General features: G+C 39.3%; 1 protein-coding gene across 2 annotated transcripts in view; it reads left to right on the top strand.

Annotated features, from left to right (window-relative positions):
* Nucleotides 1–27,218, top strand: part of AHCTF1 (AT-hook containing transcription factor 1) — a 47,785-nt gene that overhangs the window by 10,923 nt on the left and 9,644 nt on the right. For both annotated transcript variants that reach the window (XM_033144401.1, XM_033144400.1), the window contains exons 3-29: nucleotides 402–655; nucleotides 5,458–5,638; nucleotides 6,542–6,749; nucleotides 6,971–7,087; nucleotides 9,036–9,120; nucleotides 11,716–11,866; nucleotides 12,120–12,252; nucleotides 12,348–12,529; nucleotides 13,398–13,459; nucleotides 15,004–15,132; nucleotides 15,682–15,772; nucleotides 15,861–15,950; nucleotides 16,114–16,254; nucleotides 16,819–16,923; nucleotides 17,594–17,687; nucleotides 18,580–18,703; nucleotides 18,778–18,834; nucleotides 20,291–20,437; nucleotides 21,035–21,219; nucleotides 21,506–21,650; nucleotides 21,807–21,938; nucleotides 23,236–23,383; nucleotides 23,463–23,613; nucleotides 24,057–24,158; nucleotides 24,561–24,753; nucleotides 24,862–25,062; nucleotides 26,468–26,891. In XM_033144401.1, coding sequence (XP_033000292.1) covers nucleotides 402–655; nucleotides 5,458–5,638; nucleotides 6,542–6,749; nucleotides 6,971–7,087; nucleotides 9,036–9,120; nucleotides 11,716–11,866; nucleotides 12,120–12,252; nucleotides 12,348–12,529; nucleotides 13,398–13,459; nucleotides 15,004–15,132; nucleotides 15,682–15,772; nucleotides 15,861–15,950; nucleotides 16,114–16,254; nucleotides 16,819–16,923; nucleotides 17,594–17,687; nucleotides 18,580–18,703; nucleotides 18,778–18,834; nucleotides 20,291–20,437; nucleotides 21,035–21,219; nucleotides 21,506–21,650; nucleotides 21,807–21,938; nucleotides 23,236–23,383; nucleotides 23,463–23,613; nucleotides 24,057–24,158; nucleotides 24,561–24,753; nucleotides 24,862–25,062; nucleotides 26,468–26,891 — 4,032 coding nt within the window. The remainder of the gene's footprint in view (nucleotides 1–401; nucleotides 656–5,457; nucleotides 5,639–6,541; nucleotides 6,750–6,970; nucleotides 7,088–9,035; nucleotides 9,121–11,715; nucleotides 11,867–12,119; nucleotides 12,253–12,347; nucleotides 12,530–13,397; nucleotides 13,460–15,003; nucleotides 15,133–15,681; nucleotides 15,773–15,860; nucleotides 15,951–16,113; nucleotides 16,255–16,818; nucleotides 16,924–17,593; nucleotides 17,688–18,579; nucleotides 18,704–18,777; nucleotides 18,835–20,290; nucleotides 20,438–21,034; nucleotides 21,220–21,505; nucleotides 21,651–21,806; nucleotides 21,939–23,235; nucleotides 23,384–23,462; nucleotides 23,614–24,056; nucleotides 24,159–24,560; nucleotides 24,754–24,861; nucleotides 25,063–26,467; nucleotides 26,892–27,218) is intronic.

The following is a 27,218-nucleotide window of genomic DNA, read 5'->3' as shown; positions in this document are numbered from 1 at the left end:
TTCGCTGCCTCTTCCCACTTCTCATAAACCTTCCTGGGGCTTCAGGGGACAGAGGAAGTTGCCGGCAGAGCGGGAGCGTGCAGCAACGGCACACAGCCTTCCCGCCGCTCATAAACCTTCCTGGGGCTTCAGGGGAAAAGGGAGGCTGCCGGCAAACCAGCAGGGTGGGGCAATGGCGCCCAGCGCACTCTGGCGATTCGGCTCCAGGGACCACACATTCGCTCCATAATGCGCACAGACATTTCCCCTTACTTTTTAGGAGGGAAAAAAGTGCACCTTATGGAGCGAAAAATATGGTACTTTTCTTCTTCAGCCCTTCTTTACAGATCCCAGGTTTACAATAATGCCTCCACATTTTTCCTGTTACTTATGTATATTTCTTCTGTTTTTTCTCTCTCTAGGACGAAGTGGACTGGCCTGCTTGGCTTGTGGGCCTCAGCTTGAGGTAGTAAACCCAGTCACTGGAGAACGGCTGTCTGCATACCATTTTAGTGGAGTGACTGAACAGCCTCCCACTATCCTTGCAGTGAAAGAGTTTTCCTGGCAAAAAAGAACTGGACTACTAATTGGCTTGGAAGAAGCAGAAGGGAGTGTTCTGTGTTTGTATGACCTTGGAATATCAAGAGTCGTCAAAGCAGTTGTTCTTCCTGGAAGGGTACATACATGGCTTTAAATATAAAAATCAAGACTTTTGCTTTGTTGTGTACTTTAGATATTATTTATATTTTAATTCTTGCTATTGTCATCAAACCAAATTCTCCCCTACATATTAGTGATACCCTTTAAAACTGAACTCCAGGTCTTATCTTCACAGTGATTAGACAAACTCCCCCTTCTCTCAGCAAGTGAAAGGCAGTTTTAAGATCCTTTAATAGGATTTGTGAAATCAATTGCATGAGTCTACTAGTACCAAGGATGAGGGCATTAAGCAGGCCAAACACCTAGTGAAACTGAAAATGCAGCTCTTGGTGGAACATAGTTTTGAGGCAGATGGAATAAGAGGAGGCAGATGCTTTGCAGAAGTAGGGAGGCAAAAATTTTGTTTAAAAGTGTGTGGACACTCCTGGGATCTTTGTATTGATGGACATTCTCTGCTGTATGTTCTCATCTTAACAGAAGACAAAAGTGCTTTTTGTGTGTGAAGCCAACCATTTGCCACTTTGGCATCTGGAACTTTTCAGTCAGTTTGAAAGAGTTCAGATTTGTTTTGGGTTTATTTTCTGCTGCTCTAACTTTCCTACTGCCTATCAAGCATGTTGAAAACTGGGATGGCACAACTGATAAACACAAAAAAGAGGAAGATGTTACTAGAACAGTAGCTTATTTTAAGATCATTGTAGTTTGGAAAATTCCTTCCCCGTGGTCACATTTTTAACAACAATTCTCAGTGAACAAGAGTTATCTCACATATCTTGGATATGAGAAATGTTAAAAACATGCCCCTAAAGGAGTTTTCTAAGAAGCATTGGGCATATGATAAACTATATTTCTGGTATCTGGAGTGCTTCTTGCTTCTTTTTTTGCCTATCAACAGTAGTATTGTCAGAACAGTGAGTTGCATCCATTCTGATGTCAGCACAGTAATCTGTCACACTTGGGAATTATTTCCCATTGCTGCTGCTACATTCCATTATACACTCTGAAAAGACTGTACTGATGTTCAGGGGGAAGTAACAGAACGGATTACTTCCGGGTTTGGTGGGTCGTGCATGCACAAACACGTTGAATTGCGACCCGCGCGTGCACAGAAGCGGCGCTGCGGGTTGTGGACTGCTCAGGATGCGAACAGGGCTCTGGAACAATCCTGTTCGCATCTAGAGGTACCACTGTGCTTGAATTGGGGTGTTTCTCTCTTCTTCTAAAGGAAGAACTGTAGTTCAGTGGTATAGCATCTGCTTGGATCCAGAAGGCCCCAGGTTCATTCTCTTGAGATCTCCAGGTAGGACTGGAGATAACCCTGTCTGAAACCCTGGGGTGTTGCTTCCAGTCAGCATAGGCAATACTAAACTGTTTGGACAGATGACCTTACTCTGTATTAAGGAACTTCCTAAGTTCATAGAAACTCCCATGCTCTACCTAAGGAGAGGTTCTTTGGGACGCTGCAATGCGGTGAGGATAGACATTGAAAAATTCCCGAGCATGAGACTTTCTCATAGTTGTACTAGGTTGGATGCAACCCAGTATATCCTTAGTATTGCATTGCTTTATATGTATGGCTTGTTCAAAATGAGAATGCTATCTATTGCCCTGGGTTTGGGAATCCCAGTACGTTTCCAAGCACAATTCAAAGTGTTGGTGCTGACCTTTAAAGCCCTAAATGGCCTCGGTCCTGTACAGTGGTGCCTCGCAAGACGAAATTAATTCGTTCTGCGAGTCGTTTCGTATTGCGAAAATTTCGTCTTGCGAAGCACTACCATAGGAATGCATTGGAATTTAATTCCTACAGGAATGCATTTAAATTTTCGTCTTGCGAAGCACGACCATAGAAAAATTTGTCTTGCGAGTCACCTAAAAATCGCAAACCCTTTCGTCTAGCGAGTTTTTCGTTGTGCGAGGCATTCGTCTTGCGAGGTACCACTGTATACCTGAAGGAGCATCTCCACCCCCATCGTTCAGCCTAGACACTGAGATCCAGCGCTGAGGGCCTTCTGGCGGTTCCCTCACTGCGAGAAGTAAAGCTACAGGGAACCAGGCAGAGGGCCTTCTCGGTAGTGGCGCCCGCCCTGTGGAACGCCCTCCCAGCAGAGGTCAAAGAGATAAATAACTATCTGACATTCAGAAAATACCTGAAGGCAGCCCTGTTTAGGGAAGTTTTTAACCTGCGATATTTTAATGTATTTTAATATCTGTTGGAGGCTGCCCAGAGTGGCTGGGGGAACCCAGCCAGATGGGCGGGGTACAAATTATTATTATTATTATTATCACTGTAAAATATCTTATATGCACTGTTTTCTATATACTTAGTTTAGATAATAGTTGGGTTTAGAGGCCAAAGTAAAAATTTATGAGCAGAAAAGCATTAACGTATGGCAGTGGAAAACAACATTCAAATGGTGAGCTGTTCTCAGGGGTATATTTGGTCATCTGCAGTCCAAATTTGTATTAAACCTGATCATTAAAATATTTAAAACAAAATAAAATAAAAAATTCCTTCCAGTAGCACCTTAGAGACCAACTACGTTTGTTCTTGGTATGAGCTTTCGTGTGCATGCACACTTCTTCGCTCTTGAGCTTCTAGAACAAATATATTTAGGTCAATTGTGTCCATAGTGTTGATGCTGAAGGCTTGGAGCCTGGAGGTTCCTATTTCACATAGTAAGCAAACATCTGCAAGCACATTGTATTTTCCATTTCCACAGCCAATTACAAGAGAGTCATGTTTGTGTATCTCTAATCTGCAAAAATGTACCATGCTTCATTTTGATATTACATAAATTTTGTTTGTGATTGCACCTGAATTCTCTGAACTGCAAGCCAGACTTTGAGTGGCATATCATAGTTCTTTTGAGATTTTTCTGGACCAAATTTCTTTTAAGCTCATTATTCAAGTGTATGTTCAAGGAAATCAGTATAAATTTAAGGACTGGGAAGGTGTTAATAAAGAGTATTCAGTATTTTAAAAATATGAAGCCAAATAGTCAAATGGGGTGAACTCTTATCTCCAGGCACATCCAAATATTTTTGCTTTGAGGCTCGGAAAGAATTGATAGAAGTGGAAACTTGTAAATTTCTTGATTAATCTGTTTTAATCTCCTTGTGGAATGGAAGTAAATATCTCTTGACAGCAATCTTTAGGCCCGAGTGCTCAGAATTTTAGCCATATTCTTTGTCAATAATAATTATCAGACTATTTGCTTGATCCTAAGCATTTGTGTCATCATCATGCTGTGACTCTAATTATACTCTAATCCATGGTTCAGTGGGCTGCAGTATTTTATAATGACCTGAATTACTCAATATCCTAAAAGAATCCATTTCTAGTGCTTGCTGCCGTCACCTGAAATCTGTCATATCTCCAGCATTTGTCAGCTCTTAAAATGCTGGAGAACACCAGTAAGTACGAAACATACTTTTCTGCCGAATAACCTTAAATAATAGGTCAGTATTACTTTGAGGATACATTTTCTTTGTGGCAGTATAATGTTCTCCCCTGAATCCAAGTAATTCTCAAATAGTTTGTCTTGTTGGGATCAAATCTTGCATGCAAGGACATGGAGATCTCTCTTTCAAATAAATATGAGATCTCTCTGCAATTTTTCTACAGTGAGCCAGAGACACGGTCTTAATCCCACTTTGAGGGCCTGTGAATAATCTTAATAAAATAGAATAAAGGCTACAGTTCTCACAAGTGTAAAAATGTTTATTCTGGTCGTTTATGTTCCTTGGTTTTATCTTTTAAAGCAGCAGTTGTGTGTAAAGGCTTTTAAATAGAAATGTTTCTGTGAAGAAATGTCTAAGCTTTTATGCAGAGTTTTGTGCTCCAACATCAGGAAGCGCTTATTTTTTAAGGGAGGAGGGTTAATTCAGGTCTTTAAAGACAAGCAGAGTCCAGATAGTGTTGAATTTGTGAGGCATTTCAATGAGCAATTGTGTTCTGTCCAAAAAGAGTTCTATTGCACAATGGCTTGTGTTTTAACAGTGCATCAAATCTCATTAGCTTCAAAAATTATATAGAACTCAGGAAAACTTTCTTTCCTTTGAAAACAGCTTTTCTTCTGCTAACTGAAAGGTGCATATAATAGTTCAGACAATAACCTAGGACGGTAAAATAGTCTCATAGCACGAATACCTTTTAAAAGTTGGCCAGAATTAAAAGCTTTTCAAAATTTAGTACTTACCGTAATAAAACTACTTGGATGATACTTAGCTGACCAATAACACATTTTCATTGAAAAACTAAAAAAAAACCCATTTAAATTGTTTTCCAGGACTTATTAATGTATCTGTGGCAGAAGTTGCATCCTTTGCTTGACATGAGAGATGGAACAATTCAATAATACCCAGTTGCTGGGCAAAAATCCTTACTATGAATAACAAAAAGAGCCAGTGTAGTGTAGTGGTTAGGGTGTTGGACTAGGACCTGGGAGGCCAGGTTTCAGATCCCTGGTTGGCTATGAAGTCCACTGGGTGACCTTTGACCAGTCACTGTCTCTCAGCACAGGGTGGTTGTGGGAATAAAACTGGGAGAGCGAGAACCGTGTTCGCTGCCTTGAACTCCTTGGAGGAAAGGTGGGATATAAATGTAATAAAATGGGGCGGGGCGGGGGGGGGGCGGGAGAGAAATAAAGTTAATAATTCTGGGAATGCCAAATATGGATGGGGCCATGACCAAATCCTTATACCTGGGATTGCAATGCTGGGTGGTAGAGCTGGACTAAATACAAAAACTAAAGGGAATACGTGTTGCTTACCTTGCAATTTGTCAAATATCTTAAGTAATACTCAGTTTTTTCCTAGGTTACTGCCATTGAACCCATAATTAACCATGGAGGAGCCAGCTTGACAACGCAACACTTGCACCAGAGTCTCAGGTGGCTGTTTGGTGTGGCTGCTGTGGTTACAGATGTTGGGCATGTCCTCCTGATTGATCTATGTCTGGACGACTTATCATGTAGCCAGAATGAAATAGAGGCATCTGGTAAATTCAATTAATTTTTCCTTGTAATATTGCTTGCTTGATTGAAAAACAAGAGTTAAGTTTCCTAGATAGTGACCTGATTTTCACATAATCCATTCTATGTCCAGCCAAAGCAGTTACTTTGAATGTCCAAATTCCGCCAATGAATCTAAATATAGTTGGTTTTCTGGCACCGAACTGTGATGGTAAGTTATGTTTTGTCGTTGGCTTGCAAACCATGAATTATTTAAACCATAATTTTGTACGATATCCAGATCCAGCAATCTTGCTTAACTTTCATTTGTTTGGCGACCTTGCTCCAGATGTTTGCCAAGCTGCAGAGACACGAGGGGTGGGGTTGAGGGGAGCCAAGCTTTGGAGAAGCAATACATGACTAGTTTTTTAATTACAAGTAGGTAGCCGTGTTGGTCTGCCAAATTAAGGGGGAACAATACAGTGACCTCCCTTTTTTCAAGAATCTAGCTAAAAGGACAAAGTTTCTTTTTGGATTGTTATATTGTGTACCTTCGGTTTGTGATATGTGCTTAAACAGATATTGGAGTAGGAAGCAGTGTATTGATTGATGTGAACAAATTATCAAAAACTGACCGTATTAAGAAATACTAGCTTTCGTATTAGAGGTGTGCATCCAGAGTTAGACTATATATAATAATTGCTGGATCTCCAATTTGAAATATATGGAAAAACAAATGAACAAATGAATAAATGCAGTTCTGACAAATGAAAAACAAAATAAATAATACAGTAAGAATGAAAACTAATGAGATAGGGAACTTTTTACATGCACCTACCTCAATTGAACTAACTGTGTAGTGCCTGCTTGACATTCTGAACCAACATTTTAAAGGCTAGCTACTTTAAAGCATGGCATTGTGTGTTTGTGTTGCATACTTTCATATACAGATCTAGAAGTCATCACTGGAATCCCTCCTGAAATCCCCCAAATAAGGGAAGCTATAACAAGGAAAGGTCGCCATCTTTGTTTCCAGTTATTGAACCCATCAGGAACTCCTGTGACTACTCTTTCATACATACACAGGAGCAACCAGCTAGTTGTGGGGTTTTCTGATGGATATCTCTCACTGTGGAATATGAAAAGTTTGAAGAAAGAGTGAGTATATGTATCTGAAAAGTGCAGTATTTCATTAATGAAATAAACTGAATGGAAGTGTTGATAGTTTTGTGTACTAATCATAAAATAGTGGATTATGGAATAAATACATCAGTTAGATGCATATTAAATACAAAACAAAAAGCGGTTAAATTACTAAATGCACAACAATCTACAGATTTACAGTTTTATCCACCTACCTTTCTCCTCTACCCATTTAGATACCACTCCCAGTTAGAAGGAGGTAGAATTCCTGTGTACACTGTTACTTTTCAAGAACCTGAAAATGATCCTCGCAATTGTTGTTACTTGTGGGCTATTCAGTCAACACAAGAAAGGTAGGTATAGGCATACTGACAAATTTTGAAAATAGTAGCTGGCTATTGTCAAGATAATAAATTGTAAGTTAAGTCTTAACTTGTTTTGCTTGTATGACTTTGCTTATTCCTGTAAGGTCAATTTTATTCTACATTCTAGTTCCTAATCTTCTGGTCAGAATGAAATCCTTTACCAAAGCCTTCTGTAGCAAGTGTAAGGGACTTTTAATGCCAGAGAGCTGCATTGTCTCTTGACCCAACCATCTGGGGGCTGCTTGCCAACAGTAAGGTAAAGGTAAAGGGACCCCTGACCATTAGGTCCAGTTGTGTCCGACTCTGGGGTTGCGGCGCTCATCTCGCGTTACTGGCTGAGGGATCTGGCATACAGCTTCCAGGTCATGTGGATAGCATGACTAAGCTGCTTCTGGTGAACCAGAGCAGCGCACGGAAACGCCGTTTACCTTCCTGCCGGAGCGGTCCCTATTTATCTACTTGCACTTTGATGTGCTTTCAAACTGCTAGGTGGGCAGGAGCTGGGACCGAGCAATGGGTGCTCACCCCCTCGCGGGGATTCAAACCGCCAACCTTCTGATCAGCAAGCGCTAGGCTTTGTGGTTTAACCCACAGCGCCACCCGCGTCCCGCTTGCCAACAGTAACAGAGGCCAAAACGAGAGTGGGTGTGATAATCTCACTCTCCTGCAATCGAGCTCATGCAGTACAGATTCTCATTGCTCCCTTCCCCAAGATTTTGAGTTTTTAAAAAGTGGGATTGTCTTTATGGAGACTGCAGCAGGAAAGGGAAGAATTAACCCTTCCATTTGCACCAATAAAAGGCTGTTTTCAAAGTTAGTTGCATTACTGGGGGCTGCTTTTGCCAAGTGGTCACAGTACATAGAGAGGTTAAACCCACGCCTAGCTGTGAGATAGACCCCCATGTCACAATTAGGCTTGAGAAAACATTTGTATGGCTTCAGAGGTTGTAGCCAGCCCCATAGGTCTCTGTTCCCCACTCATGTTCTGTAATAACTATTTTCAAAGCAGAAGTAAATTGAAATACAAAAGCTAGGAAACTTCCATGGTAAGATTCATTTGTTTGACTTTTGCCTGTGAAATATGATAAAATAATTTGATGGTGATTGAAAGGAATAATTGTTTTGGAAACTGGATTTAAAATGTTTAGCTATATCTGTGAATCTTGCAGAAAATATTTAGAAGCATTTAATAATGAATGATTCATCATGTTACTGAGAACCTGTATACTAGGAAAGTTGGATTTGTTACAAATGGAATACTATAGTCTTTGTGGAATGTTTTAGACACTATTTTAGATTTTCAGTGTTCCAGTGATAATATGCCTGATTCTTGATTGCTATGGGGGATGTAAAGGTGCCTGCAGATCACTTTTGCATGCAAGGGTTTTCCATCAATTTAGTGGAATTAATCTATGTTCATACAGATTAGACTGGACTCTGTTTCTTGGTTTGAAAGTTAACAAATTCTGTTAAAGCTTACTAAAGTTTGCTGTGATAAGAAATGGTTTATTTTCAGGTTGGCTGTGGTTATATAACAGTACTTAGTTGGTTACATAACTATACTTAGTTTAATAACTGCTTACAAATGGTTCTGTTGCTTTAAAGAGGTTTCTGTAGACTTGTTGTTGTTTCTACCTCTGTACTAAACCACTATCCAATTACCTCTACTCAGTTTAAACTGCAGGTTGTTTTAGAGGACTTCTAAAATTTGTCTAATTAGAGTTCTCTTTGCTACAGTTGCATAACAAAGTTTTTCAGAAGTTTTTCTGTTCAGAGATTTGGCATTTCTTCTGGTTTAAAGCATAACATTGAGAATATTTATTATATAGCAGCTGTGTTTTAAAATATTCTATAATAACTATATTAAGTAGTATTACCTGACAAATAACAAAGGTGCCTAGGTTTTATACTAAACTCTTAACTTGTTTCTTTCTAGTGAAGGGGATATTGTTAGTTTGCATCTACTGCAGTTGGCTTTCAGTGACAGAAGGCGTTTGGCATCAGGACAAATCATGTATGAGGTAAAGTATTTGTATATAATAAAATTCAATACTGTTTAACTTGAACTGGTGTTCTCTGAAACTACAACTGGGTTCTAAATATGTAGTCCACCCGTAATCTTGCTAATAGGGAATACTTTAGATTTTAACATTTTACTCCAACTCAGAGATTAGATAATATTTATTACTGTGCTAGTGTGCTACAGATGTACAAATATGTAGAGATGTCCTAATGGCACTGATAAAATTGATGTAATCAGTTTGAGTTTAGTTTCAACTTTATATATAATTTTCAGAAGACATTTCCTCAGCTTTTAATTCTTAAGTGTTCACTACATTTGCTCTTTATTAATCCAGTTAACAAATCTGGAGTGTGCGTGCATCACTGAATTTGCATTCTTAAAAAATGAAATGATAAAATGAAACTTGTATGCACAATAATATCATGCAATTGGCTTTAAAATAGATGTAAATTAGCTTTCTTTCCTGCCACCCATTGTCAGTGTTCCTGGCATTGAATCTATAAGAAGCCAAATACAGTCATACGTTACGTTGCGAACGCTGCGGGTTATATTTTTTCAGGTTGCGCTCACGCCGAACCCGGAAGTATCGGAACGGGTTACTCCTGGGTTTTGGCGCTTCGTGCATGTGCAGAAGCGGTGCTGCGGGTTGCGAACGTGCCTCCCGCACGGATCATGTTCGCGACCCGAACTTCCACTGTATGTGGGAAATAATCCTTAGGATACTACCCGAAGGTGTATGTAGTCCATTAGACTGCATGAAATGGAGCTTATTGTGCTAGCCAAAGACTTTTCTTTTGGTGAACAGCTTCCAGACTTGAGGCACCTGTGAAGAACAAACACGTGGAAGCAGTTTCAGTGATCTCTTTATAGTGATTTGAATTTTCTGTAACAATGCTTCATATAAATGATCAACTTGTCCTGCATGCAAAAGTCATTACTTCTAGTTTGTTTGAGGCTCAGGTACTGCCATAAAAAGCCAAAACAAATTCCTGGATTTATCTACTTGTGTTTTGAGCAGGTATTTTTATTGCCTGTCAGTCATTGATTTTATGAGTTCTGGGTTTTGTTTTTTTAACAGTGCCCCAAGCGTTCTGGCTAGCTTAAAAAGAACTTACATGCTTGTGTTTTATTTCTTCCCCCGGGCTTAATTCCTTAGATGCTTCCTAGTTTGTCATGTGTTTTGGCATCCTGTCATTATAAAGTGATTTTTTCTTGGGTTTGCCTCTTTTAATATTGCTTTAAACATAATACTGTTATATTCATATACTACTCAGACAACTCAAGCGCAATTTGCCTAACAAATTGACACGAATTCATAAGGACTGTTGAAACCTCACAGAAAGGCCTAACTTTGATTAAGTATTGCTTCAGACTTGACACCTCCTCTGTCTTATTTTTATTTGAGATTACTTTTGGTATTTCAGTTACCATTTGTGTTGCATGTTTTTCATACTGGTTCCTTCATTGACTTTCACAATATACAGTGGAACCTCGGGTTACGTACCGTCCTCCTTACAAGTGCTTTGGGTAACGAGCTCTGCTAACCCAGAAGTAGATGCTCCCGGTTGTGAAAGTTGCCCCGTGATGCGAGCAGAAGTCGTGCGGCGGCGGCAGCGGAAGGCCCATTAGCAAAAGCGTGCCTCATGTTCAAGAACAGTTTCAGGTTAAGAACAGACCTCCGGAATGAATTAAGTTTGTAACCAGAGGTACCACTGTATATTGAAGAGTTGCAAAGGTTCCTTCTCCTATTTATTTCCAGAGCTATGCTAATTTTACATTCTCTGGCAATAATTAAATGTTTGTTTGATTAAACATTTCAAGATAAAGGGAAAAATACGGTCACATATTTCATAGCAATTTTCTTTGATTGTCAAAAAATGAAATTACTTCTAACTCTATTTGATGGTGTTTAGTTCAGTTTGCTTGGTCCAGTTGGTTAATGTAGGATTTTGTCTTAACATTCTGTCTACGACTTACTAAGAATATACCTGTATAGCAAATTTCACTGAGTGATATCTGGTGTGGGTCATACTAGGAATAGACCCTATTTATTTCAGTGGGTGGATTCTGACTGACTAATGTTGAATGTCACAAACTGTTTCTATTTCATGGAATGCTGCAGTGTGTACCTTATAACAGGTATGTTTTACAGGATAAGAGAACTCATACAATCAGAGCTCCACTTTCTGAGATGGGATATCTTTTGTCCTTAAAGCAACTCTGAACATCAACTTTTTATTTAAAATACCTACATAGCTTTCCTGGAGAACTCTTTCATTGTTGGAATGCTCCTGTAGGCTATTCTCATAATTAAATACGTTTCTTGTGGTTGGTGGAACCAGTTTTCTTTGACATCCTTTCAAAAAATGTGAAAATTGTTAACATTTATAACCTAAGTAAAAAGACTGCTACTGGCATCAGTCTTTCCCTCCTTTTTGTGCACTTTACCTTGTATTAATCTCACTCTTCTGTGTCATAATTGGGATATTAATTTTAAGCATTCCTTTTTATTAAAACAGAACTTATTAATACTGTATCTTACTAACCTGTAGATTGCACATTGACTTAACGTGATTACTTCCCCTCCCCCCAGGGTTTAGAATACTGTGAAGAAAGGTACAGCCTAGACCTCACGGGTGGAGTTTTCTCTTTAAGAGGGCAGACTAGCAACACCAAATTGATCGGTTGTCAAACAGTAGAGAAATTTCGAAGCCATGTTGACAGAGAAGATGGTATTAATGAAGGTTGGTACAGTAAGCATTAAAAAACTTACCATTAGAACTAAGAATAAGAACATGCTGTGTAAAAACCTCCTAATTTTGCATTGAGTATTCTGTGATAAATGCGTTTCTGCATAAATTTTGGTTAATAATTTCAGTGCTGTATCAACAAATAATGATAAAGTAAAGGTTTCTGAACTGCTGCTCTTGAGCTGTTTTTGTGTAATTGGTAGCTGCCAGCACTTTTATAGTACTACCGTCTCTTTCTTCCTCCTAGTCATATCACCTGATACAAGTGTATCAATCTTCAGCTGGCAAGTAAACACATATGGCCAAGGCAACCCATCTACCTATTTAGGTATATTTGACATAAATCGCTGGTATCATGCTCAAATGCCAGATTCATTAAGGTAAGAAATGGCAGCTTCTCTTCATAGATTTTCAAAAGTAATATCTAGTATATTAACAGCTTGTCTAACTATTTTTTTTGGTCTGCTTTCTCAAGGCCTGGGGAATTTCTACACAATTGCCCCTATTTTGCATTATGGTCCCTGGATGCTGTAGTGAGCATGACTTCTCCACATCGCATTCTGGATGTCTTGGTACATGAGCGAAGCTTAAGTCGTGGTGTACCTCCTTCGTATCCTCCACCTGAACAATTTTTTAACCCAAGCACCTACAACTTTGGTATGTGTACCATCAATTACTTTTACAGGAACATGTTCAGTAAGACATTCAAAGATGAAATTTGTATTCTGTGTATCATTTCTAGCAATTAGGACTGCTACTACTTGGAGGGAATGTCTAGATGATTTGTTAGGCAAAAAATACACAGCCCTTGCTCTATTGCAGGTGGTCCAAATGTCAGTTTGAGGGGAAAGTATTTTTTCTTCAATTTTTTTTTGGGGGGGGGTTTAAGGAAGAAAAATCCAATTCTTTAACCAGCTAACACATTGCTGTACTTTCAAATGGAATTGGTTGTCTTAGTGTAACAGGATACTTATTGGTTGTTACCAATAATATCATTGGTGGAAAAAGTGAAATCTTCTGTATAGTGGCTGTATAACTTTTTATGTGTTTTTATATTGTGAACTGCACTAGTATTTTATAACTTTCCCTGCACTATTTTAGAAAAGGCATTCATGTAGTCTGTATGTAGGCAAATGTGAGAAGTAAGATAGCTGAACATGCAATCAGACTTAAGGAGGGGCCTTATTGAACACGAGCTGTGCCTGCCCCTGTTCTGCATATAATAAGCAGAGGTGCTTACGTAGTTGAGCACTTCTGCTTCAAAGTCCCTTTCAGTCTCTCACCCAGCATGTAGGCTGCAAGCACATCTGCACATTTCTAACAAATCTCTTTAAAAATAGTTAATCTGTATTGATCTGGGTCTCTTGCACGATTTGTGTCATAAATCGTATCTAGAGAAAAGCTTGGAAGTTTGTCAGAATAGGAAGCAAATAAGGAACTTGTCTTACCTTTCAGCTAATTGAGCATTATACCTATTAAATGTTGCTGGCAGCAATATAATCTAATGAATTTCTCTATTCTTTAGATGCCACTTGTTTGCTGAACACTGGGGTTGTTCATGTTACTTGCACAGGATTTCAAAAGGATGTAAGTTTTAATTATCTGTTGCTCTCATTATGATGTTTTCCTGTTCACATTTTTAACTAATTTTGGCAGTCATCAGCATATAACATTTGGTAGAAGTAAGTTCTACCATAGCAGTTTTATTCTAATGTGTCTGAGAATGTTCACCGAAAGCAAGCAAAGGCCTTCCCAATCAAAGGTCAGATTGTGATTACCTGATCGTATTATACACTTTTATCAGAAGCATTCAATTCTGCACTTAATAATGACTTGGAATGAGGGTCAGTGATCTGAAACTGAATCCTGAGAAGGCAGTGTAGGTAGGTAGCTCTCATCTTTCAGTAACTGGTATTCAGGCAGGTTTTTTTTCTTCCCCTTAAAGACCAGATATGCAGTTGATACAAGTTGATCCATAATTACCACATGAGGCTCAGTTGGCCTTGGTTGCCTAGAGCGTCTTTTATCTGTTTTAGTGGTTTTGCCAACCTTGACTACTGTTGCAGCAGGAGAGCTTTGTCATGGTGATTCACACTTTGGTTACCCTCTGAGTGGGATTACTGTTAATGTATTATATGTGTGGCTGTCCTTCAACATGATCCAGAAGCTTCAGTTAGTGGAGAAATTCATCCGGTACTGCTAGAGTGGCCCATATTATACTTGTTGTGAAAGAATTTCAGTGGTTGCCTATTCAGATCTGGGTCCAATTTAAAGGCTGGTCCTTACCTTCAAAACCCTAAATAGGGACCCAGACACCCTAGGCCTCTTTCCATACCAGCCTGTTCATGACTTAAGACTGACCTGTTTGCCCAGGCATTTTAAATAGGAAACTGCCTTTTTTGTTGTTTAGCTTTATACGTTTAGCCTGAATTTTTAAAAAGAAATGCTGTACTGTATATGTTTTGTGAATTTTCATACTTCTGTACACTGTCCCTGGAAGATGATGGGTAGATGAATAACAGAATGCATAAGAGTGCTTTATGCAGAAGAAGCAAGTAATAGGGTTTTCCTGATGCATCCTTCCCTTTAACATTGAAAGGCTATTCATGGAGTCAGGAGACCCTCCACTGTGAAAGTTTATGTAAGTTGTAGGTGGAACAGAAAACAAGCACCCTGTGTCTGTGTGTACGCAGAGTGCTTTCCATGCATGTACAAGGTTCTTTGGATTCCAGTCCCCAGATAGTTCTAGTTGTATCCAGTATATCTCTAACAACAGTAGTACATAGGCTCAACAGTGAGCAACACCCTGAGTAAGGACCAATTAAATGTCCATGGATCTCTATGGAGTGCTGCCAAAATGGCACTCGAGCAGTAACACGCAGCCTTGCAAAAAAGTCCGCAGTAGTTCCTGGCTCCAAGATTCTTACTAGCCTTACTATCCACAGAAGGAAAACAATGAATTCTATAAATCTTCCCTTTATGGTTATAGAAAAAGTGATAAGTATAACTACTACTCATCGGCCTTTGTTTTGGCAGGGAGTGTTTAATCTTTTTTATGACTTGTGTTTTGCAGTTTACTGCTGACAGCTTAATTTTTGCTGTCTTAATAAATAGTGTTTTGTTATTTACAGACATTGCATTTCTTAAAAAAATTTGGTGGTTCCTTAAATGAAGCCATTCCTGATAGTTATAACAGATGTCTTGTCGCTGGCTTGCTTTCTCCAAGATTTATCGATGTACAGCCTTCAAGTCTGAGTCAGGTGTGTCCATGACAAATACGGAAAAGAAAATGTAGTGTTTTCACAATGCTTCTCTTTTTAAACACCCAAATCTAGTTAAATTCAGATATTGTTCCTGATATAGGCATACATGAAAGTAGGCTTAAATGTGTGCATTCAGGACTCATTTTAATTGACTGTCTGGATCATTTGGTGATGCACATCCTTGTCTGACCAGTGTTATATAGTATTCATGACTTTAACATCTGCATAAAAACTGTATAAATGGGGCCCTGCCACAAAATGTTATGGAGGGAAGCATTTATTTTCCAGATCTCAGATTCCTGCATTCATATCTAAGGGCTAGAGACACATTTTCAAATAGCTTTTCCGTGTAAACCAAGAACTGACCTATCCAAACACCGTGAGGATCGTTTTGATAGCTGTTTTCTCCCTTTTTCATCTTTTCCCAGTCACATTCCTCCGTTCCAGGGGTCCTTTACCGTTATCTGTACCTGTTATAAGCATGAGAATACTTGAATAAGCATTAGAAGGAATGATCAATGTGTTTTCATTATTTTTTTGTTTTAGGAAGAGCAATTTGAAGCTGTATTGTCAGCTGCTATCCAAACTAGTTCCTTAGGACTTCTCACTAGCTTCATTAAACAGTGGACTGCTGAAGGTAAATAAGGCCTTACAATTTGATTAAAATTTCCTCTAGCACACAAGACTTACTATCATAACTTCTGCTTTATTCTTTTTTTTCTAAGAGCAACCAGATTCTGCCCCTAATTTGCGCTTTGTTCTTGAATGGACATGGAATAAAGTGGTTAGCACTAAGGAAGACTTTGTTCGACTATGTAAGTAGTCTGATTTGGTGGTATGAAAGTTTGTTGAACATATTTAGTAAATGGGCTGGGTTACGTGTTCATCTAGGGATGTTAAGGGAAAGCATGTTTAAACTCACTTCAAACTAATATTGTCAAACTAATATTGTCATAATTTTTGTCTTTGTTTTAAAAGGTGTCCCACTGTTTGATGGGTCATCTAACTTTATTGGTCCACAAACTCTACAGTCTTTGCAGCACTGCGAGTTACTTCTTAGCAACCTTAGCACTGTTTTGAGCTGTTTTGTAATGGAAGCACAAGAACTCACAGAAAAAGGTGTGTAAATGAGATCAAATCTAAGGTGCACATTTTATGTAACTTTCTAATGAACAGGAATGTTATTCTCCCCCCCCCTTCTGTAAGGCAGTTTATGTATGTGTATTTACAGCTATTTTAAATTTCATCTCCTTGGTGAAGAGAGAAAGCCTCTATTTTTTAATTTTTTAAAATAATAATAAAAACTAGTGTCTGATGCAAAATCATAGGATGCTTATACCAAAAAGATTAAAGGAAAGCTTTTTCAGAATTACTAGACTTTAATTCTGGGTCTTGAACTCCTAATGCAGTCGGCTCGGTATCTTTTTATGGCTCTATTTGGGATGGGAGTAGTATGCTTTAAAATAAATCTGGAGGGAAGTAGAGCCAGAATTGAAGGCTCTGTTCACCAAGATGTGAGAAGGGATGCATATACAAGTAGACTGTTAATCTACCAAGTAGGTAGAGGATGAGAGCTTGTCATAGTAACAGTTTACCAGTGAATGATCTGCTGTGATCTATCAGTGCTTTCAAAAGGATGCATTATGCTTAAAAGCTGACAGAACTTTGTTGTTTTATTTTCAGGCATTACAGATCTGACAAATAAGCAGGTTGTAACCAGTCTCCTTTCACTGTATGTGCAAGTGGTCATCTGGTTCTGTCGATCCAGCCTTCTTCCAGAAAGTTTAGGTAAGCTTTTAAAAATTGTATTTCAGTTCTCGGACACAACTCAATTGCATCAAAATAACCTGAAACATGAACAAGCTTGTCTTTTAATTCTAATCCCATTGGCTAAAATTTGACTAATACAGCGTTTAGATTTTTCAGTGATTTGAGTAGCTTGCAAAAGTAGCTTTTAAAAAATGTTGTAACACTGGTAGTTTCTCTGCTTCAGTAGAGTTCAACTGTTAATAATAATAATAATTTATTATTTATACCCTGCCCAGCTGGGTTTCCCCAATCACTCTGGGCGGCTCCCAACAGAATATTAAAAATAGAATCAAACATTAAAAACTTTCCTAAACAGGGCTGCCTTCAGATTTCTTCTAAAATTCAGATAATTGTTTATTTCCTTGACATCTGATGGGAGGGCGTCCCACAGAGCGGGTGCCGCTACCGAGAAGGCCCTCTGCCTGGTTCCCTGTAACCTCACTTCTCACAGTAAGGGAACCGCCAGAAGGCCCTCGGCGCTGGACCTCAGTGTCTGGGCTGAATGATAGGGGTGGAGACACTTCTTCAGGTATACTGGGCCGAGGCTGTTTGTTCTCAAAATGCAGAGACGATCATTTCTATGTGTTCTGTTTTTAGTTGTTTTCATTTAACAATATTTTTAAAATGAGCATTTCTCTCTTGTTTGTAGATGAAGATATGCAGTTGTCAAAACCATTCTATAATTACCAACATATACATCATTTTTATGCTGGGTGTCGTCAGAAGCTGGAACGTTTATCAAGGTAATCTCTTAATAAATGAAGTTTCAAATTATGTCATAGCCTATGGGTTTTCATTATCAGGGAGATAAGCACCAAGGTGTAGGCAAGATTGCTTAAGGGACTTGCTTGCACTTCAAAAATTGCAAAACGTTTGCCTGTGGACATTCATTGTTTGCAAAATATTTATATAAACATTACTTCTAAAAGCACTATAACTGCAGTTTTTGTTCTTCGCTTCTCTTATATTGTCAAACTAAGCTGTTCTCTCAGGATCTGTTGTAGCATGTAATAAAAATGCCCAATAAAATCCAGCTGTTTCCTGTATTCAAGAAAGCTTAAATAGGTTTCAATGGCTTTACACAAAGAACGTCTACAGTCAGAGTGAGGAGCCTCAGGCCAAGGGACCAAATGCATTCCTCCACTGTATATGACATTTGGGACTCTTCCTAGCCACATGCCCCCTCCCAAGCTATACCCTTCCCAGACCCTGTTTTGAATGCCACTTGAATGTTCTCCTTGGCTGGAACGTGTCCTTGAACTCTGAGGATACCTATTGCTTGCCTAGATGGATGAATAGGGTATGTGTGTGTTTGTGCATAGAAACTAGGCTACTTTACTAAGGTAAAATTTGCATTCATTCTCCCACCCACTTTTGCCTCTGGTCCCACCCACCACTGGCATTCAGCTCCCAGAAGGTTATACAGAAGGGAATGTCACTGTGTCAGGCTGAAAGGTTTCCTACAGAGATCCCTGTACCAGTGCATTCAAGTTTTCAAATTTTGTTTCAGATTTCTCGCTCTCTATGAGAAATCTAAATTGCACAGTCATTTAATAGAAATGGTAAATATGCTTTCAACATATGGGAAATAGGTTTTTTTAAACAACAACAACAACAACTTTTTTTTATTTGTAGAGGCAAATGGAACCCTGATTGTTTGATGATTGATGGATTGATTTCCCAGTTAGGCCATTCTGTAGTGAAGTTGTGGCAGAGAGATGATGGAGGAACAGGAAAATACCCTCCTCCTACATTACATGTAAGTATGATTGGTGAAGATTTTATAATATTTTAACAAATGGAATACTTGACTCAGTGTGTTCTGCATTATAGGCACTACTTGATCTCTACTTACTGGAAAATATTGAAGATCTCTACAAGCATGCAACTGTATCCTTTCAAAAACTTAAATATAATGTCGTTAAAATACATCATACAGAGAATAGCCTTTTATTGGCAATTCATGAATGTGTAGAATTTATAGCATATGATGAAGAAAACTTTTGATGTCCAAAAGCAAGGAATTGCAAAAAAGAGCAGTATCTGCCATCTCATAGACTTTGAGAATAGCAACCTGAGGGACTGTGCTACAACGTGAAGAACAGAACCACCAGTCCTATCACCTGTGCATGTATTGCACACCATAACCAAGGATCTCAAATTACTAAACTAAATCATTATTTAAAAGCTTTACAGTTTTAGCTTTTTCTACTTCCCCCCACCCCCTCATATAAATTAATTGCATAAAGTATTTTTGGGACCTCATAGTTTCCACATAACCATAAGCATAATCTGTTTCTTGAAGTATAACCTTTTTACATAAACTGTTTTTATGAATCTTAATGGAATAACATTGAGTTGATTCTCTTCCCCCACCCCACCCCCAGCTTTTTATGTTGGACACTTTACTCTGCATTTCTCTTACTCTGGTGAGAAACCCTCAGATCTCCCAGACCTCAACTTGAACCATTGAGGAATTTATAAAGCAAGCACGACATCTTGATGTGCTGCAAGTGTAGCTCCTTTTAAGTCTTTCTGAGGCTCAGTGCTTTGTTTAGGGGGGGAGGTGCAAGTGTTTGTCTTTGTAGTTTCAGTTGGCTGCTAATCCTCAGCACAGTGTCATAGGCAATAAATAACCTTAGTGGCCTGGGTTGTTTGCATCATCAAATTTTGTTTGGCTGTCAAGGTGATGCAAAATGCACAGACCTCTAGTTGGACACTATATAAAATTTAAATATTTGGTAAATCTCATTGTTACAGGCAGCCTCCTAATTCTTCATATATCTCTTTTTTTTTTTTTTTTGCTTCATACACAAAGTTAAGGTTTGTCAGCTACCTATGTCAGGCATTGCTTAATTCTAGCATTTTTCTCCATTGTAATGCAATTTCTTCTTGTTAAGTGATTGCTGCATTCCAAAAAATTGTAGGATAATTGTATATGTTAAATAATACTGTTATGCAGCACTGTATTCTCTTAGTCAGGATGTCTGTTACAAATACATCTACTTTACTTAAACATAAGGTTCTAGTTAAAAAAAGTGTAAGCAAAATGAAAATAACAGCTACTGTTGTTCCACAAGGGCTTTCAGTGGAACTCATGTGGTTTTATAACCGGTTCCCCAGCTGTTTGCATGCTTCAACTCAAATAAGTGGTTCAGCAAACAAGAATATACTTGGACTTTGGTTGTTCTCATACAAATCACCAACACAAGATATTAATTATTGGAGACAAAAAACCAAAGGAAGAAGATGCAGGAAAGATGGTTTTATGTTGTACAATGTATCTGTTCTAGCACGTCATAGAAAACAAACTCAAATAATGATTGCCCTTAATATTTATAATTAGACAATTTATTTACTATTGGACATCATGCATTCCTGTCCAAACAAGGCTGATACTTCAGTGGGCTCCTTCCCAACTGCCTTTGCAATTCCTATAGGTCTGGTTAACTTAATCCAAGGTTTTTGGTGTTTGGATCACAATGACTTTGAGGTGGGTATATAAAATGATAATTCATTGGTCTGTCTAGCTCAGTGGCAGCGGCTGTTCAGGATTTCAGACGGGGTCTCACACGGCCTTAGCTGGAGATGTTGAGAATTGAACCTGGGAACTTTTGCATGCAAAGCAGATAGTGTGACACTGAGCTATGGCCCTTCTTCAATTTAATGGCATACTAATTGAATAAAATTATAATGCTTCCTAGTGTAATGGTTTCTGTATTAGCTCTCTATTCACAATCATAGTGGGCTGATGCTGCCAGTAGCTTATTGGTGCTGCAGCAGTGTGGGACATGACTATTACACTGGCAACAGTCCCTTTCAGTGTAGATGGGGATAGAATTAGAAGTCACCTGGCTTTGAGCTGTCAGTTCTCAGCATCACTGTACTAGCTATGCTAACACTAATTGACCTGCTTACAATGTCATGTTTAACTTGCTTTAGTGGGAGCGCAACTGACTGGTGGCACTATAGGACAGATCTAGCTGTCCTATAGAATTGGTATATACATTGGATTCCATAATTTCATTTTAGTAGAGAATAGATTGAAAGTCCACGGGAGGTTTCTGAATATTATCTTGGACTCTTGCAGAATTCCCTGACCTATCTGTTTCATCCAGCTACAATCAAATTGCCTTGGCAACACATAAGGATAATTCAGTTCTTGATGTGTCAAGGAGAGCACAGGCGAGCCCTCCGATACATACAAACAATGAAGCCATCATTGATGAGCAACAGTGAAGTAACACTTCACCTTACTGTCTTGCTGTTTAACAGGTGAAAAAAAGTGCAGCATTTATTATTATTTTTACTCTTTGTGATATCACTGTATTCAAGAAGAAAAATGTTCCCCAGTTGATAAGATACTAATACTCATTTTTATGGTATTGGCGTGCTTTTTAAATAAAATAAAATAATGCATAAATAAATAAATGCCATGATAGCATGTATTGGATGAACACCTACATCCTTGGCACATCTGTAATACTAGTTTTTAATGCAGTTTTCCTGTAGCAGTAATATCTGTCACAACATTAACCTGCTTTTCAAAAATCGATTGCAGTTGTATGGTGGAAGCTTGGAGTGTGCTGCGGCAGCATTCTACTCGGTTAAATGTAGAAGATATGCTTAAACATGTATACGAAACCTGTCAGGGGCTGGGACTGATGGAAGATTTGCTAAAGCTACCATTCACAGAAACTGAACAGGTAATCTTGTGGATGAATAACTTCTGAAAGTACAATTCTACTCCAAAAAGTGATTGAAAATCTCATTGACACTATGTGCATGTGTGTTTGCATATTTAGACCCTTATTGCTCCAGAAAAGGAAGCTTAATATTCTAAATCCCTTTCCCCCCCTTAGGAGTGTCTAGAGAAGTTCTTGAGGACAAGCACTGGTGTTAATAATCATGAGTTCCTCTTAGTTCATCATCTTCAGCGTGCCAACTACGTTCCTGCGCTACAGCTGAATCAATCACTGAAAGCTAATCTCATGGTAGGCCTTAATATTTTTAATTGATTCCATTTCTGAATTGCTTCCCATAAAATTTCAGGGGGGTTGAGGAGTGGCATAGAATGTCTGGAATTTTGAACCACAGCACTCCATGCCACAGCATTTTGTTTCAGGTCCCATTTATTTGAAGTTAATAGTGATGGAAACAGGCATACTGCACTAGGGAGGGCATTCCACAAGCCGGGAACCACCACTGAAAAGGCCATGTCACAGGTCAGCATCAACTACCACCAAGGCCTCACCTGCCAATTTTGGGGCCTGAAATTTTTGATAGGTACTTGTATCCCAAGCCATTTAGGGTTTTATATGCTACTGCTAACACCTCGAAATTGTTCTGGTAGCTCACTAATCTCCAATGCAGTGTTTTTGGGATTGGTGTTAAGTGGTCTCTTCAGAGTGCCTTGCTTGCAGCTATATTCTGCTCTAGCTGTATCCTCCAGATTGTCTTCAAGGACAGGCCCACATAGAGTACATTACAGTAGTGCAATCAGGAGTTTACTAGAGCAGTGTTTTTCAACCTTTTTTGGGCAAAGGCACACTTGTTTCATGAAAAAAATCACGAGGCACACCACCATTAGAAAATGTTAAAAAATTTAACTCTGTGCCTATATTGACTATATATAAAGTAATTCTCTTGAATAGGAATCAAATAAACACAAAGAAAGTATTTTATAATTACTTTTCAATTTTTCCCACGGCACACCAGGCAACATCTCGCGGCACACTAGTGTGCCGCGGAACAGTGGTTGAAAAACACTGTACTAGAGCATAGACAACGGAGACCAGGCTGTCCCAGTCCATGAATATTGGTTGCTGGTGGACTAGCCTAAGCTCCTGCCAACCTAGCAGTTCGAAAGTAGATAAATAGGTACTGCTCCGGTGGGAAGGTAAATGGTGTTTCCATGCGCTGCTCTGGTTTCGGTGTTCCATTGTGCCAGAAGCGGCTTAGTCATGCTGGCCACATGACCCAGAAAAACTGTCTGCAGACAACCTCTGGCTCCTTCGGCCTGTAAAGTGAGATGAGCAGCGCAACCCCAGAGTCATCTGCGACTGGACTTGTCAGGGGTCCTTTACCTTTTTTATATATAGTTTGCATGGTGTACTGTTGGTCTATTAATATTGGTCAGAAAAATCTTCCTGTCCAGCTTTAAGAGCCCATGAGTAAGCAGTTCTATACAGTTTGACTGTGGAACTGCCTCTCCTAACCCCGGGTTTACTATTTTATGTATTTCTGTAAAATATTAACTTAAATTCCTCTTATCACTCCTTTCTTAAACAGAATGATCGCGATCCCCGCTGGCGAGAGAGATCAGTTGCCAGAAATTCCATATTAGACCAGTATGGGAAAGTTCTACCCAGAGTACAAAGGAAGCTTGCTGTAGAGCGAACCAAGCCTTACCACTTGCCAACTTCACTACGGCGGGAAAGTAAGTATTTTCAGTGTGTTGTGATGAAACCTTTCAAAACTTGCTTTAAGTGTTTAATGTTGTTTTTCCTTTTTTTAAGTTTTAAGACCAAAGCCACTGTCAACAGTTGCAAAGAAAGTTACTGCAGGAAATGTCATCACAAAAGCAACTTTAATCAATAATGTACTGTCCAAAATTGGAGAGGTGTGGGTGGGAACTGAACAGAAAAACAAGTCATTTCAAAATGATATGTAAGTATTCATTTTATTTTCATAGGAAATTACTGCATGTTAAGTTGCCCAGTACTAAAATAGGAGTTTCACCACAGCTGACCATATTCTTCACCTGCTTTCTATGGAGCATAATGAATAGCCTGGTGTTGATACCATTACAAAAGTGTTAATTTTTAGGGTAGAAACTTTGACAGATACCAGGGCGCCACCATTACGTAACATACTAAGCTGTGTGCTGCTCTTTCATAATAGTTTTGTATGAAAAGAAGGGGGAATAAGGTTGAGCCAAAAGAGTTGAAAAGGCAGCAACTCATTGCTTAACCTTTGCTTCCTTACCCAAACTTGAACATAATTACCTGGCTTCTGACTGTGTGTGCTTTATTTATTCCTCTTTGGGAAGACAGTACTTGTGCATCTAGTGGTTTTCATGAGATTGTCACTCTCGTGTTTTCAAATCCTAGAACTGAAGAACAACCACCTACAGTGGATTCTTGCACTGACACAGAGATACCAGATCCATTTATTGGGACGCCAGCTACTAAATCTTTAAGAAAATGCTCCAGGTAAAATTTTTCAATAGGTGTTTGTTTGTAGCCTTTGGGTGCTTTTCAGTCCTGTTGAAAACATCAGTTGTAATGAGTAGAAATCTGTTTTGACAGTTGCCTTGAATTATATATATTTTTATGTGGGCCTTTTAAAAAATGGAAGTATATTCACAGTGTCCATGCTCAAAAAAAGCTTCTTTTTTTCTTTTAATTACTAAACTAAAATGGCAGGTGAGCTGTGATTATTTATTGATAAAAGCATAAAGCAACTTTAGATTTTAAAATCAGAAAAGCCTAGGTGAGTCATAGTGGTAGGGCAGGGATGCCTAAAATACCACCCTGTTTATGGCAACACCATTTTACATTTGTATTCTGTTTGTTAATACAACCTAATTCTTAAACATTTTGAAATGTTTGCAGATTGCTTGACTTGGTGGTCCAGCCTATTCCTCTCCATTCACCTTCCCTTCAAAGCAATCGGTACCTGTCGCCAAGAGCTTCTGCATCCTGTATGCTTTCTAGTCCATTGCATTCCAGCCCTCAAGGCTCCCTATATAAGAGCAGTAGAAGAGCACCTGAATTAAAGCTCCTAGAAACTCCTCTGGTTGTTAGGGTATGTAGAATTGTGAAGGATTCATGAACTTGTTTGATACAGAGGCTGAAGCGCCATGTAATTAGTGGGTTCTGCCTCCCATTTTAACATGTTTCCTCCTCTTCTTAGAGAGCTAAAGCTTTGACATCTACATCTTCCTCTGGCTTTCCTGGTTTTACTCCTCAATCTATTTTGAGATCCAGCCTTCGAACTACTCCTTTAGCTACTCCAACTGCTTCTCCAGGAAGGTCTATCACACCCCCACTGCGTGCAAAAGAAACAAAAATATCATTTATGGAAGGAAGCAAAGCTTCAGGATGGACTGCTGGGGTAGGTTGGAAGAAACAGATGCTGGAAAGTAGAACATTTTGAGCCATATTCAGACAAGTTGATAGTTGTGCAAAGGACCTTAATTTTCTGCTTACCTTTTGGCAAGGTGGGCTTTAGTTAAATCTGGTTTATATATATGCATACATTGTGCATTTTAGGTTCATATTTGTAAGTCACTTTGAGTTTCACTTTTCTGGAATGAAGTCTAAATAATAAAACAGCAGCAGCAAAAACAACAACAATGATGATGATGATGATGATGATGTGGGTGATTGGGATTGTTTCCAGGTCAGCTGACACTCATGCATTTACTGTCCTATTCCAATGATGACCAAATGTGTGGAGCCCAACACATACAGGCATAAAAGTCCCTTAATATACCAGCTGTTACTGAATTTCTTCCTGGAGTTTTAAAACAGTGCATTTTGTGTACTTTGATGTATGCTAATTCCCAGGCCTATAGCCTCTTTTGCAGTCTTCCATGTTTTCTAAGTTAACATTTTTAATTCAGGAAGCCCACATCATGTTCTCATGGCTGTATCTGCATTCCAGATATAAGGTAAAGGACCCCTGGACGGTTAAGTCAAGTCAAAGGTGACTATGGGATTGCGGCGGTCATCTCGCTTCAGGCTGAGGGAGCTGGTGTTTGTCCACAGACAGCTTTCTGGGTCATGTGGCCAGCATGACTAAACTGCTTCTGGTGCAACGGAACACCATGACTTCCAGTGGCATGCTTTCAAACTGCTAGACTGGCAGGAGCTGGGACAGAGCAATGGGAGCTCACCCTGTTGTGGGGATTTGTGGGTGGCACTGTGGTCTAAACCACTGAGCCTCTTGGGCTTGCCAATCAGAAGGTTGGTGGTTCGAATCCTCATGGTGGGGTGAGCTGCTGTTGCTCTGTCCCAGCTGCTGCCAACCTAGCAGTTTGAAAGTATGCCACTGCAAGTAGCTAAATAGCTACCGCTGTGGCAGGAAGGTAAACAGTGTTTCCATGAGCTCTGGTTTCCGTCATGGTGTTTCGTTGCGCCAGAAGCGGTTTAGTTATGCTGGTCACATGACCCAAAAAGCTGTCTGTGGACAAACGCCAGCTCCCTTTGCCTGAAAGCGAGATGAGTGCCACAACCCCATAGTCACCATTGACTGGACTTAACCGTCCAGGAGTCCTTTACCTTTACCATTCCAGATGTGCAAAGCCCTCTTATCCATGTGTGGGTTGGTCAATGAATTTTAGTAGCTGGAGCCCGCTTGTTCAAAAATGCACGTCTCCATCTTTAGAAGTAAAAACACCAACTATTTCGAGCAGGGAGTTCAGTGTTTGCCTTCTGGATCAAGGCATTGCACGGTCAGAATTTTCTGCTCACTGGGGAAATGTTATTGCTTGTTTTAACTTGGACTTTTTTTTTAGATGACAGATAGTAAAACAAAACACAACACAGTTTCATCTGAATGCATTATTGAAGCACACATGGAAGATATGTGGTCTAAGACTAGAGAAACTCCTGCCTTTTCAATATGCAGTCTTCAGGAAGACTATGAAGAAGCGGGCTTGTCATCAGAGTGCATGCCAGGCAATGATTTGAATAAAACTGAACCTTCCAAAGAAACTAGTTATGGTTCTGTAAAGTCAGATCAAACTACATCAGATTATCAGGATGCAAAATCGCCAGGTGACAACAGTGATACCTTCAGAATCTCTCAGCCAGCAGGTTTCTCCCCTGAAGATCTTGTAAACATACAAGTGTCAGCTGAGAGAGAAAGCAGTGAGGCAGTAGCAAGGGATCCTTTGCAAATGGAACAGCAAACATCTACAGATGGAGAACAGTCGGCTGGTATGTGATTACAGATATGCAAATGAATTAATAAGAAATAGGGCATGCTGTAACATAGGAGAGATCCATCTAATCCAGCATTGCTTCTCCAACACTGCTAAAATCGACCCTCAAACTCCCAAATAGGGCATGATGGAGATAGCCAAAACACAGCCACCATATTTGGAAACAGTACATCTGGCAGATACTGGAAAGGGGAAGGGGTGTGGAGAAATTTTCTATGATTCCCTCTAATAGCAAACTCAGGTGGCTGATGACACATCAATTTGGAAAAGAAGCAGTGGCTTTATGTATTGGGGGGCCATCCAAGGTATGCAGAAGTATAAC

This window comes from Lacerta agilis, chromosome 3 (assembly GCF_009819535.1).
Source record: "Lacerta agilis isolate rLacAgi1 chromosome 3, rLacAgi1.pri, whole genome shotgun sequence".
In the NCBI taxonomy this organism is placed as follows: domain Eukaryota; kingdom Metazoa; phylum Chordata; class Lepidosauria; order Squamata; family Lacertidae; genus Lacerta; species Lacerta agilis.
The sequence above is the reverse complement of the archived record's forward strand: the minus strand, read 5'-3'. Positions and strand labels throughout refer to the sequence as shown.